The sequence below is a fragment of the Hylobates moloch genome, unplaced genomic scaffold, assembly GCF_009828535.3.
Source record: "Hylobates moloch isolate HMO894 unplaced genomic scaffold, HMol_V3 SCAFFOLD_8, whole genome shotgun sequence".
NCBI classification, from domain to species: Eukaryota; Metazoa; Chordata; class Mammalia; order Primates; family Hylobatidae; genus Hylobates; species Hylobates moloch.
Window position 1 is genome coordinate 4,317,135 of NW_026652283.1, and position 14,271 is coordinate 4,331,405.

At 41.9% G+C, this 14,271-nt stretch overlaps 2 protein-coding genes across 2 annotated transcripts in view; one reads left to right on the forward strand and one right to left on the reverse strand.

Annotated features, from left to right (window-relative positions):
• The window catches only part of TIGAR (TP53 induced glycolysis regulatory phosphatase), a 33,334-nt gene that overhangs the window by 1,722 nt on the left and 17,341 nt on the right, over positions 1–14,271 (forward strand). Inside the window, exon 2 of the mRNA XM_032159342.2 lies at positions 8,337–8,374. Coding sequence (XP_032015233.1) covers positions 8,337–8,374 — 38 coding nt within the window. The remainder of the gene's footprint in view (positions 1–8,336; positions 8,375–14,271) is intronic.
• LOC116472552 (small ribosomal subunit protein uS19-like) lies at positions 1,480–1,902 on the reverse strand. The gene has a single exon (XM_032758093.1). It carries the CDS (start codon positions 1,900–1,902, stop codon positions 1,480–1,482), a length of 423 nt encoding a protein of 140 aa, XP_032613984.1.

Sequence of the window (14,271 nt, forward strand, 5' to 3'; positions counted from 1 at the left end):
AGAGGCCTGATCACCCTTTCTTCCAATGTTAGTGCACTTTCTAGACGCCTGACCCAGCCAGCCCAGTGTCATATTTATAATTGAAACTCAGACCATCAAGGTGATTCACCCCTGTAATCCTAGCACGTTGGGAGGCGGAAGTGGGTGAATCCCTTGAGCAAAGGAGTTAAAGACTAGCCTGGGCAACATGGTGAAACCTCCTCTACAAAAAAAAAAAAAAAGCTGGGTGTGGTGGTGCATGCCTGTGAACCTAGCTAATAGGGAGGCTGAGGCAGGAAGATCACTTGGATCACATGAGCCTGGGAAGTCAGGGCTGTAGTGACTGTGATTGGGCCACTGCACCCCAGCCTAGGCGACACAGTGAGACCCTGTCTCGAAAAAAAAAAAAAAAGAAAAAAAAAGAAAACTCAGAAGTTATAGAATATTTGGGGTAAGGCAACCCCTAAAAAGTAAGATGATTCCTATTTAGATTCTTAATAGACAATAGTCATATAAATATGGATTTTATTCCCTTTCTGCTGCTTAAAAAGGGTTTGATTCCGGAGGCCCTCATAGGAATCATTTAAAAAATGTCTTAATAAATGATTATTTGCCAGGCACTGTTGTAATTAAAATCTGACAATTTAGTGAGTTAAGGACTGATATCCTCATTTTTCACGTGAGGCAGCTGAGACAGAGATGCCTTGTAACTTGCTTAAAGTCACATGGCAAGTTGAGGAAGTAGGAGTTTAACCAAAGCAACTTAACCACTCACCGTCTTTTGTTTCCTACTTAATGTGTTAAAACCTGGCATTTGTAGATTACTTGAACATCACCAGCCATTTTTGAGGCTACTTTTTAGTCTCTTAATATAATTGTGTGGAGTTATGACAATAGTTTATTTTGTTCTGTTTTATGTGTAGGAAGATGGAGTGAGAGGGCTGGTTCAATGCTTTCCGGTCTGGATCATCCCTCTTCTTGCCTTCAGAGTTCTCAAAACCAAAACCTGGTGATCCTTTCAGGAAAAGAAGTGATTTTTAAATTTGACTCATTATCACCATAGTTAAATGTAATGACTTTTTGAAGAGTTAGATAATTTTATTGGACTTACCTCTTCAGATAATGCAAAAAAATCTTTAAAGCAATTTAAGTTCAACAGAACCTGTTAGGAATCTTGTGCTGTTCCTGAATGTGGTTTATCTTTCTTCATACTTTGAAATGAAAGTACCAGTGTGTATCATTTCTGGAACAGAATGCCCAAGATTCCAGAATTCAAGTCTATCATCATTGTCAGACTATAACTTCTCATGAGCTTACGGCACAGCATTGTTGAAAACTCCAACACGTGTATGTTGGCATTACCATCACCTATCCAGCACTATTGAAGGGTCTGGTTCCTTGAAATGTTGTAGGTGTTTGCAGTGAGTCCCCGGCGAAACCATCCATTTAACTTCTTTTTTTTTTTTTTTGGAGATATGTGTGCCTTTATTAGCTGAGCCACTACTTGAGGGGGATGAAGCGGGAGGAGTGGGTGGCCCCGATGCCGGGCCGGCAGTGCTTCACCGGCTTGTAGGTGATGGAGAACTCGCCCAGGTAGTGGCCGATCATCTCCGGCCTGATCTCCACCTTGCCGTTGTAGACGCCCACCATGCTGCCCACCATCTTGGGCAGGATGATCATGTCCCGCAGGTGCGTCTTCATCACTTCCGGCTTCTCCATGGGCGGTGCCTCCTTCTTGGCCTTGCGCAGGCGCTTCAGCGGCGAGTGCTGTTTCCGCCGCAGGCCCGGGTTTAGTTGCCGCCGTTGGCACGCACTGTACAGCTGCGTTAGCTGCTCGCAGGACATGTCCAGTAGCTGGTCCGAGTCTGTGTCGCAGTAGGTGAGTTTGCGGAAGGTCCGCTTCTTCTGCTCTACCTCGGCCATCTTGTCGGATCCTCAGAGAAGTTCACTTCCATTTTTAGGCAGCTCTTAAAGCTTTAAGATTTTTTGGCAAACTAAATTTAATTTACTTTTAATGATTTAAAAATGAATTAGTAAAGGTTTTTTGTTTTTGCTTTCTTTTTTTTTTTTGAGACGGAGTTTCACTCTTGTTACCCAGGTTGGAGTGCAATGGCATGATCTCGGCTCGCCACAACCTCCGCCTCCCGGGTTCAAGCTATTCTCCTGCCTCAGCCTCCGGAGTAGCTGGGATTACAGGCATGTGCCACCACGCCTGGCTACTTTTGTACTTTTAGTAGAGATGGTGTTTCTCCCTGTTGGTCAGACTGGTCTCGAACTCCCGACCTCAGGTGATCCGCCTACCTTGGCCTTCCAAAGTGTTGGGATTACAGGCGTGAGCCACCCCACCTGGCCGAATTAGTAAAGTTATGATAGCAAAACTGATTTGTTTTTGTTACTGTACTTCTATTGGCAGTTACTTTTTGTGTAAGGCTAATAATTGTTCTGTATATTAATAAAGCAAGCAAAATACTATTAGGTCATCTGTAATTTAGTACTTTTATAAAGCTAATACTTTTATAAAATTTTAATGCTTTATAAAAGTATAAAGGTAAAATCAAAAACACCCAAAGTCCTGTAACCACGATTTGGAGGCCCAGGCGGTGGATCACCTGAGGCCGGATTCAAGACCGCCTGGTCAAAGTAAAGGAATTAGGACTAAGCTGTATTCGTGATATGAGGTGAGGGTTTACATTTTCATTTACACTAAAGAACAACTTGGCCGGGCGCGGTGGCTCACGCTTGTAATCCCAGCACTTTGGGAGGCCGAGGCGGGCGGATCACGAGGTCAGGAGATCGAGACCACGGTGAAACCCCGTCTCTACTAAAAATATAAAAAATTAGCTGGGCGTGGTGGCGGGCGCCTGTAGTCCCAGCTACTCGGAGAGGCTGAGGCAGGAGAATGGCGTGAACCCGGGAGGCGGAGCTTGCAGTGAGCCGAGATCGCGCCACTGCACTCCAGCCTGGGCGACAGAGCGAGACTCCGTCTCAAAAAAAAAAAAAGAACAACTTTCCCATGATTTATCCCTCCTGTGTAGCACGCTGAATTTGTGTTGAATTTGAATTCCTTAAATGGAATTAAGGGAAATTGAGCTTTGTATATGATTTTTGAAGAAATGCTGCAGAGTATAAATCCAGGCTAACAAGATACAATGTCTTTTAAGAACTGTGAGATAACCTGCAAAATGAATGATGTATATTTGTAGGTCCTATAAATGGCTGATCCTAAGACTTAACATCTTGGCAGAAGCACTTGGATTCCTGCAGAGTCAGGTTTCTGTTTTGGAAATGGACCACACTGCAGATTTTGAAAATGAGTGGTGTTATTCTTGACTCCTTCAAAATATATCCCTCTGACCTTTCAGCTCCCTTCACCTTCTCTGCTGCTATCACAAGTCAGACTTGCTTAAGGGAAATAGATTAATAGTAAAACTGTTTTAGCCATCAACTTTCCTTTCCCATTCCCCGAACGTACTAATTAAACAGTTACTTCAAAGATTTATATAAACCTCTCAATAAAGCTGATAAAAGCTGTACAACTAAATATTTATGAAAGCTTTTGGAAAAAAATCTATTTTTGGATTCCTACTCTTTAATATTTATAAAGTGATTTGAACGCAAAAATGCCGAATAGAACTAAACTGAATGCTGTGATTGTTAATAATACTATTGAGTCTACAGCAGCCTCTGTTGATATATGGCTAAATGAATCCTTCATTATATCACAGTGGTTATGCTGCTTTCACTGAAAATCGTTAGATGGTGGGGCAGTGCTTTTATGAGACCATCAAATTTCTGGGATTCTATTTTTTATAAAATGACATTTTGACAGTATAAACCTTTAATTTGAATCTTTCGTTATCTACTTTGATTAAATAAAAATGCTGAGTTAATCGTCAGCAAGTATACAAAAAGTAATCATCTCGGCCAAATTTCTGTGATTCTAAATACTGAGTTTTTTGGTGGCTTTTGCATGATTTCTTTTCTTGGTTGGCAAATTATTAAATTTTTTCTCACCCCTCATTTCAAAATGAGGGTGCTTCTTTGGCTTTGGCTGGAAATTGTATTAGCAACATATAAAAAGAAAAACTTTAGACAAATTAGACTTAGTTTATTTGAGCAAAGAAATGATTCATAAATCAGGCAGCACCTGAACCAGTAAAGCTTCAGGGTGCTCAACCCAGCGACATAGGCAGGCAGTATTTATAGACAGAGAAAGGAAGTAACGTGGCCAGGCGCGGTGGCTCACACCTATAATCCCAGCACTTTGGGAGGCTGAGGCAGGAGGATCACCTTAGGTCAGGAGTTCAAGACCAGCCTGGCCAACATGGTGAAACCGTGTCTCTACTAAACATACAAAAATTAGCTGGGCGTGGTGGCGCTTGCCTGTAATCCCAGCTGTTTGGGAGGCCGAGGCAGGAGAATTGCTTGAATCCTGGAGTTGGAGATTGCAGTGAGCCGAGATCACACCACTGCACTCCAGCCTGGGCTGCAGAGTGAGACCCCATCTCAGAAAAAAAAAAAAAAAAAAAGGATGTGACATACAGAAATAGCCTGATTGGTTACAGCTCCGCTTTGCCTTAATAGGACATGTCTGAGCAGTTTGCAGCCCATAATTGGCTGAAAGCTCAGCTGCCATGGTTGGCTGAGACTTGGTTTTTATTACAGGAATATACTCTCAAATTGTGTTGTGGTTTGTGTACATATTAAGTTAGGTGACAGCTCCCTAGGCATGGAGGCAGTTTAGGCCAGGTTTAATTTAAGGGCTACAAGCCACTGTCTAGCGAGGATGTTACTTGTTTTGTTTTGTTTTTGAGGGCCTGATCTCGGCTCACTGCAGCCTCCGCCTCCTGGTTTCAAGCAATTCTTCTGTGTCAGCTTCCCGAGTGGCTGGGACTACAGGCACGTGCCACCATGCCCAGATAATTTTTGTGTTTTTGGTAGAGACAGGGTTTCACCATATTGGCCAGGCTGGTCTCAAACTCCTGACCTCATGATCCGCCCGCTTCGGCCTCCCAAAGTGCTGGGATTACAGGCATGAGCCACTGCGCCCAGCTGAGGATGTTGCTTATATTGAAATAACAGATATTTTATTCTTGGTCTCAGCAAGATTTTGAGGCTGAGACAGGAAGTGAATCCAATACATGGTAACTATTTTCTAGATTAAAAATGACAGGTTCCCCATGTTTGCCCTGAATGCTTCTGCTTTATCCATCTGAATGGTAGAGGTTAATATCCTCTTTCATGCCCATTTTATAAGATTCTGAATGAATTTTGGAGTGTAGGAAATCTTTCTTTTTTGAGACGAGGTCTTGTTTTTGTCGCCCAAGCTGGAGTGTAATGGCATGATCTTGGCTCACTGCAACCTCCGCCTCCTGGGTTCAAGTGATTCTCCTGCCTCAGCCTCCTGAGTAGCTGGGATTACAGGCACCTGCCACCACGCCTGGCTAATTTTTGTATTTTTAGTAGACACAGGGTTCTACCATGTTGGCCAGGATGGTCTCGAACTCCTGACCTCAGGTGATCTGCCCTCCTTGGCCTCCCAAAGTGCTGAGATTACAGGCGTGAGCCACTGCATGTGGCCTAGGAAATCTTTTATTAATATTAACAACAATGATAATGGCAAATCAGTGCTGTTGGTTTTTTACCAAGGTATAAATAGTTCTGTGTATTTTTTTTTTTTTTTTTTTTTTTTTGCTCTGTTGCCCAGGCTGAAGTGCAGTGGCATGATCTTGGCTCACTGCAACCTCCATCTCCCGGGTTCAAGTGATTCTTCTGCCTCAGCCTCCCAAGTAGCTGGGACTACAGGCACTCAACACCATGCCTGGCTAATTTTTGTATTTTTAGCAGAGATGGAGTTTCACCTTATTGGCCAGGCTGGTCTCGAACTCCTGACCTCGGGATCTGCCCACCTCGGCCTCCCAAAGTGCTGGGAGTACAGGCGTGAGCCACCGTGCCTGGCCAGTTCTGTGTAATTTTATTTCTTTATCTTGCATTTATTTTTTAAGCTAATACATCTACATATTTAGAAATCAAAACAATTCTCCCTAGTCTTCCTATTCTCCCCCCAACCAATAGGTGACCATGTTTATTAGTTTCATGTTTATCCTTCCATTGTTTCTTTGTGCAGATCCAGATGTTTATTTCCCTCCTTTCTAAAAAGGTAGCTTTCTTTTCATATTATTCTATACCTTGCTTTTTCTACTTAATCATATATCTTGGTGAGCATTCCATATCTTTGCATATAATGTCTCTCTTTAAAGGACACATTTACGTAGGATTCCATTAGGTAGATATGTCACTGTTTATTTGTTAATATAAATAATGGTTATTCTGGCCATAGTTAAGGAATGAGTTTCCCTGTTATGGACATTTGGGTTGTTTATAATCTGTTGCTACTAGAAATAATACTGTAGCTAATGATCTTTTTTTTTTGGTGAGACAGGGTCTTGCTCTGTCACCCATACTGGAGTGCAGTGGTGTGATTGCAGCTCACTGCAACCTCTGCCTGCCAGGTTTAAACAATTCTCGTGCCTCAGTCTCCCGAGTAGCTGGGATTACAGGCGCCCGCCACCACGCCTGGCTAAATTTTGTATTTTTAGTAGAGATGGGGTTTCATCATCTTGGCCATGCTGGGCTTGAACTCCTGACATCGTGATCCACCCACCTCGGCCTCCCAATGTGCTGGGATTACAAGCATGAGCCACCACGTCTGGCCGCAAATGATCTTTTAAATATGAGTGAATTCAGTTATTCCCAGTAATTGGGTTATTGGATAAAAGGGTAAACAGATTTGTCATTTTGATAGGTATTTCCAGATGACCCTCCCTAGGTAAAAGTACATTCACTGAAGTTCTGTCATTTCCCAGGATTTTCTCCAGGCCCTGGGCATGTTGAGGGTATGCAATCCCTGCTTGTGCCTTTAAGGAACTGAAGCCAGGATAGACACAGAGCTAAAAAGTCAATTAGCACACAAATGAAAACTTATGTTGGTAGTGCCAGGGGACCATGGGAGCATAGAGTGTGGGTATTAAATAGAGTAGGTAGATGGGGAATGGTTCTGGGGAGGGAGACTACCTAAAAGAACCGGTCTTGTGTTGGGTCTTAAAGAACATTCATATTGGCCAAATCCAGCAATCTGTGTCTTGGCAGAGGTTGGCATACAGCTGATTTTGTAAACATGCGGCAAGATTCCAGGCCGAGGCCTGAGTTTGTGATTCTGACTTCCAGGTCTGGTAGATTTTTTTTCTAGATCTGAGTAAATCAATCCTATGTGACATTTTAATTATTATAAACTAGTGCTTCACTTAAAAACAATGGATCGATCATTTTCCATGGAAATCAAGGAAATGCAAATTAAAATTAAAGTGAGATGAATTGTTCAGGTACCGGGTTGGTACAAATTGAAGAAACCTTCCATCACTGAATCTTGTTGAGGGTGGTACACCACACTACAGGGTAGTGTAACTTGCTATGATACTGGCATTACTTAATAAAGCTGGGTATTTGCATACCTTATGGCCCAGCAATTCTAGTGGTAGGTTGGGTCAGCAAACATTTAATTAGCGCTCAAAGAAATTTCAACTGAATTCTCCTTGATTCTACTTTTCATGTATTTGACAGTTGCATTTATTGTTAACCTATCCTGCTGTCTGTCTGGTCTTGCCCATGCACTTCCGGCCCTTTTCCCCCTCCAGCCTCAGTAACCCCAGTTATTTTGTGACAAAGTTTCCGGTTCTTTTACCCTTCCGGTTGCTTCAGATTGCTTTGATTTGTTTTGGTATTTTAGTTTTTAAAAGTGTAGTACTCAAACCTCAGTTCAGTGTGCAGTTGGTCTGCGAGATAGCTGTCAGTACTACAAAAAATAACTGCTGAAGACCTAGGAACTAAGAGAAGGCAGGGGGTTCTGAAGGTTTGTGCACTTCTCTCCCATTCCATTCAGATTCTCTTTAACTTGCTCATTCAGTCCAGCAGTGAATAGACTGACTCTTAAAGTTTTTGGTCCTGCTGCCAGTAAGAATAGTTTTGATCAATATATTTCTTTTAACAAAATTATTTGGCTAAAATGGTATTTGCATTATATTTTTTAGTAGGATTTTCCACCTGCAGTTCACTTAAGATTGATTCCTGATCTACACGTTTTAGTTTGGAGTAGTTTGAAATTCTTAGCTCTTCATTAAAGAAGACAATCGCAGATATTAGTTTAGAATAAATTGTTTTTACAGGTTGGATTATGAAGTGTGTTACAAGTTTCATATGATATTTTTATGAGTATCACCACACTTGATTGCTCATTTTTTTCCTCCTCTCAAAAATAATATAATTTGGCTAATAAGGTTCTCCTTCTCTTTCTATTTTAGTGGAGAAACAAGATTTAACAAGGAGAAAATAATCCAAGGTTGGTATAATCCGATTGTTATTTTAGCTCTCACCCTGGTGTTAATAAGATGTGTGAGTTAAGCAGATTTGGTAGGGTGGGGTAGACTGGGGGCAGCACTCCATTGTGAATTGGGATTACAGAATCAAAGCATTATAACCACAGAAATATGATCAGGGCTCTTAGTAACCAGGAGGAATAAATCTCTCAAGTGAACTGGGTGTGAAGTACAGGTCTCCAAGTTATTCTTTATGTATGGCTTCAAAGTGGCTCTGTCAGCTGATTAATTATATTGGGTCTGGGTGTCTTAAAATATAAATGTCTGGATTTGAAATTATTTTATATTTGGAAACATGAAGTTTACTGACTGGTGTTAATGGTATTTTTTTCTGCTAAGATAGTTATTTTAATTTTAGTAGTAATAAAGGTTTAAAAAAAGAACTATTTTCACATGTGGTCGTTACTTTATTCTGAAGAGATTCTTTCTCCCTTTCTCTGTTAATTTGGACTCAGATCTTTTATTTGCCCTGTGATCCAGCTAGTCTGGCTTTTTAAGAATATCTTGGGTGAACTTTTGGCTAGACATGCTATTTCTGTACTGTGATTATAAAAGCATTTAGTTTTATTTTTTTGGTTAGGGACTTCTGGGGTTTACAAAAACTAATTTTCATATTCCATGTGCCTGACTCCCTTTTATGGACACTAACTGGTCTGATTCTCAAAGGAACCTGCCCCACCCAGGTTATCCTTTGAACGGAAGCCTCTTACCACCTGGCCTTTAGTATTGCTCATTGCTCTTACTTCCTAAGACATTGACAGTGGAATGTCAAGAAGGTTTTTATGTTCTTTTCCTGACCTTGTCAGTTGGATGCTTTAGTTCTTTAAGTTACAGCCTTTTGTGTATAAGCATTCAAGGTTCATATATTTCTTTCTTTCTTTTTTTTTTTTTTGAGTCAGGGTCTCACTGTGCTGCCCAACCTGGAGTGCAGTGGCGCAATCTCGGCTCACTGCAACCTCCGCCTCCCAGGTTCAAGCAATTTCTCGTGCCTCAGCCTCCTGAGTAGCTGGGATTACAGGCGCGTGCCCCCATGCCCAGCTAATTTTTGTATTTTTGGTAGAGATGGGGTTTCGCCGTGTTGGCCAAGCTGGTCTTGAACTCCTGACCTCAGGTGATATGCCCGCCTCAGCATCCCAAAGTGCTGGGATTACAGGCGTGAGCTGCTGCGCCTGGCCTCAAGGCTTATATATTTCTAAGTACTGTTTTTGTTTGCATGCCCATAGTTTTGACACGTGGTAATGTGGTAAGCATTCAGCACCAAGTATTTTAGATTCCCATTGAGTGACTTCCATTGTAAATGCTTTTGTGTTCTGTCAGTATGGTTTATTTGATGATACTTCTTTGAAATGTGTTAATTATGGTCAGTTTTTATAATTCTTCCATTGTATGCTTCAGAAAAATGTATAATCCGTCATTGTTGGGACTGGAGTTATATATAAAATAATCAGCCTTCTTGATTTTGTTTTTCAAATCTTACACACTTCATTAGCTTTATAAATGCACTAGTTTCCCTGCATGTCCTAAATACCAATTTATGAGCGCAGTATTTTTAATTTCCTGCTGCGGTGGCCAGTTTGCCCTTTAATACTTGGAATTCTATCCATGTTTGCTTTCTGTGTTCTGCTTTTGTATGGATTGAGGTTATTTTATTAGGCTTATACAAGTTTAAATGATTACATCTTCTGGGTAAATTGGATCATTGATTTTCTTATAGTGGTCCCCAAATCCTTAGTGAGGCTTTTGTCATAAAGTCTTACTTTTCTGATAGTAATATAGCTACTTGAGCTGTTTGGGGGATGGAATTTCACTGGTATGTATTTTTGCATCTCATTCCTTTTACTCTTTGTGTGTACCTATGTTTAAGTGTTATCTCATAAACAGTATGTAGCTAAATTTTGGCTCTTTTGAAAATATATATAATTCGTCTTTTTTTTTTTTTTTTTTGAGACAGAGTCTTGCTCTATCACCCAGGGTGGAGTGCAATGGCGCGATCTCGGGTCACTGCAACCTCTGTCTCCCGGGTTCAGGCGATTCTCCTGCCCGAGACTCCCGAGTAGCTGGGACTACAGGTTCCCGGCACCACACCTGGCTCATTATTTATTTATTTATTTATTTATTTTGAGATGGAGTCTCACTCTGTTGCCCAGGCATATTTTTATATTTATTTATTTATTTTGAGATGGAGTCTCACTCTGTTGCCCAGGCTGGAGTGCAATGGCATGATCTCGGCTCCTGCAACCTCTGCCTCCCGGGGTTCAAGCGATTCTCCTGTCTCAGCCTCCTGAGTAGCTGGGATTACAGGTGTGCACTACCAGGCTCGGCTAATTTTTGTATTTTTAGTAGAGACGGGATTTTACCATGTTGGTCAGGCTGGTCTCGAACCCCTGACTTCGTGATCCACCCACCTCGGCTTCCCAAAGTGCTGGGATTGCAGGCGTGAGCCACCGCGCCTGGCCTAATTTTTGTATTTTTAGTAGAGATGGGGTTTCACCATGTTAGCCAGGCAGATCTCCAACTCCTGACCTCAGGTGACCCACCTGCCTTGGCCTCCCGAAGTGTTGGGATTACAGGCGTGAGCCACCACGCTTGGCCTAGAATCTGTCTTTTGACTGGCAGTAGTGACTGTTTGCCTTTATTCTGGTCCCTGATGTGTTTCGATTTTTTTTCTTTGTTTTTTTCCCCTTCTTTTTCTAGTCTTTCTTTTTTTATCTTGCCTGCGTTTATTTCTTAAGTGCTTGGTTTTTTGCCTGTTCCACACTTTCTTACTTTCCCCACTACCTTTGAAATGGTGTATCATTTCCATTCTTTACATGGTTATCTTAAAATTCTTACCCTCATACCTGTCTTAGCCAGGGCTGCTGTAACAGAGTATCATGGACCCAGTGGCTTGAACAATACACAGTTCTAGAGACTGAATTCCAAGATCAGGGTGCCAGCAGATCCAGTGTCTGTGGAGGACCTGATTCCTGGTTTGCAGACTGCTGTCCTCTGGTTAATATCCTCATGTGGCAGAGAGATAGATCAAGAGCACTTATAAGGACACTAATCCTGTTCATTCGGGCTCCACCCTAGGATCTAATCACCTCCCAAAGGCCTGCCTCCTAATACCATCACATTGAGGGTTACGATGTCAACATTTGAATTTTGGGGGGACACATTCACTCTGACAATACCTAATAAAGTAGAATATTAATATCCCCTCTTCCAAAAAATACAAAGAACTTGTCTAGTAGCTTAGTCCTGTCTTTTTTTAATTGCTTGAGGTAGACATTATTATCTTCATTTGTTTAGATGGCATTTAAATTTATGAATATATTTGCAAGTTTCTCTGCTCCTCATTTGTTTTCATCTCAGACCATTCCTGAAGTACATTCTTTGAAAAGTCCTCTAGTGTGTGTAGAGCAGCTGGTGGTAAACATAGTGGCTTCAGTCAGTACACACTTCTAACCGATGATTCTCTCAGCACTTGGAAGATAGCATTCTGCAGTTTTTGGTTCCGTTTTTCCTGGTAAGAGGTTCCTATCAGCTAAATGGTGTTCCATGGTAGGAAATATGTCTTTCTCTGTAACTTCCTTTAAACTCTTCAATTATTCTTTAGTTTCTCATAATATATTAGGAGGCATTTTTTTTTAAAATTTATCCTGCTTGATGTACATGTGTTTTCTTATTCTGTGAAATTCTTAGCTATTTTCTTTTCATATTCCTCTCCCTCATTTTTTCTATTCTTTTAATTTTTTGAGATGGAGTTTCACTCTTGTTGCCCAGGCTGGAGTGCAGTGGCGTGATCTTGGCTCACTGCAACCTCCGCCTCCTGGGCTCAAGCAATTCTCCTGCCTCAGCCTTCCAGTAACTGGGACTACAGGCATGTTCCACCATGCCCAGCTAATTTTTTATTTTTAGTAGAGACAGGATTTTGCCATGTTGGCCAGGCTGACTTTGAACTCCTGACCTCGAGTAATTCACTACCCCTTGGCCTCCCAAAGTGCTGGGATTGCAGGCGTGAGCCACCACGCCCGGCCATTTTTTTTTCTATTCTTTTAGAGTTCCAATTAGATGCGTGTTATAGACTGAATGTTTTTCTTCCCAAAAGTTACATGTTGAAATCATAACTCCCAATATGATGACATTAGGATGTGGGATGGGCAGTTATTAGGTCACGAGGGTGCAGCCCTCATGAATGGAATTTATACAAGAGACACCAGAGAGCTCTTTCCTCTTTGTGCCATGGGAGCACTGAAGGAGAAGTCAGCAGCCTGTAACGTGGAGAGGCCCTCACCAGAACCCAACCACAATGGTACCCTCATCTCAAACTTCCAGCCTCCAGAACTGTGAGAAATAAATATCTGTTGTTAATAAGCCACCCAGTCTCTAGTACTTTGTTACAGCAACTAAGACAATGCATCGTTAGGAATTCTCATTCTTTCCTTTAGAACTCTAATATATCTGAGCTATGTTCTATCTCCTTGTACCTGTGCTGTGTACTGGGTAGTATCTTCTGCCCGTCTTTGAGTTCATTAAACCTCCTTTCGTCTGAATCTGTGTTTATCCATTGAGGGGCCCCCCAGCCCCCAGCAATCCTGATTTTTATTATTGAAAGATCTATTTGGTTATTTTAGAAAACTATTTATTTTTGATGCTTACTGTTAATTGCTTATTTTTGTGATTCTGTCTTTATGTTTTATTCATAGTTATTGTAAAGTCCATATTTGCTGATTTCAATGTCTGAAGTCTTGATGGGTGGCTTTGGTTTATGATAGATTATTTTCTTGTGTGTTGAATCTTTGGCTAAACAATTATTTGTTCTAAATTAGTGGAAAACCTGTTAGCCTCTTTTGAGAATGATTTGCTCTGAAGAGGATTTGCATTTTATTTTACCCTGGGCCTGAGGCTGCATTAAGTCTCCTTACAGGAGCCCTTGCTCCCAGGAATGTTGTGTGTAGTCCTCCCGCTTGCCGTCCCCTCCAGCAGGCCTTCTCTCCCAGCCCCACCAGTGTATCCTGATAGTCCACCGCCTTCATTTTTTTCATATCGGTATTCACAGTTCAGCTCAGGGCTTTGGGGTTGCTTTACTTTGTCCGTTGGAGATTTTTTTATATGTTCTGTGGGCCAAGCAATGCAGCACACACACATACACACACACACACACACACACACACACAGACACACACACAAACACACACACACACAGAAACACACACACACACACACACAGACACCATTTAGATCTTTAGTAGGAGGTCCCTTCAGAGTGTCCAGTCAACCGTTATCCTGGAAATAGAGGTTTCAAAGCATTTTTTTTTTTTTTTTTGGAGAAGGAGTCTCGCTCTTTCACCCAGGCTGGAGTGCAGTGGCGCGATCTCGGCTCACTGCAGGCTCCGCCCCCCGGGGTTCACGCCATTCTCCTGCCTCAGCCTCCCGCGTAGCTGGGACTACAGGCACCCGCCACCTTGCCCAGCTAATTTTTTTTTTTTTTTGTATTTTTAATAGAGACGGGGTTTCACCATGTTAGCCAGGATGGTCTTGATCTCCTGACCTCGTGATCCGCCCATCTCGGCCTCCCAAAGTGCTGGGATTACAGGCGTGAGCCACCGCGCCCGGCCTCAAAGCATTTTTAAAGTGAAAAAGAAAAAGAAACGGAGGGAGGAAGGAAAGAGGAAAAGTAATACCATTATAATACTGAGCATTTGGATGATGGGAATGAAGAAGGAAAAAACTTTTAGATGATGGTCCTACCGCCCCAACACAGTACCTGTAAGATCAGAGCCAATTAATGAAGAGATGGGCAAACATAAAAGAGGGAAAAGCTAAGACATTTCTATCTCATCATTACCTAATTCCCATTAGGCAAGCATTCTTTTGG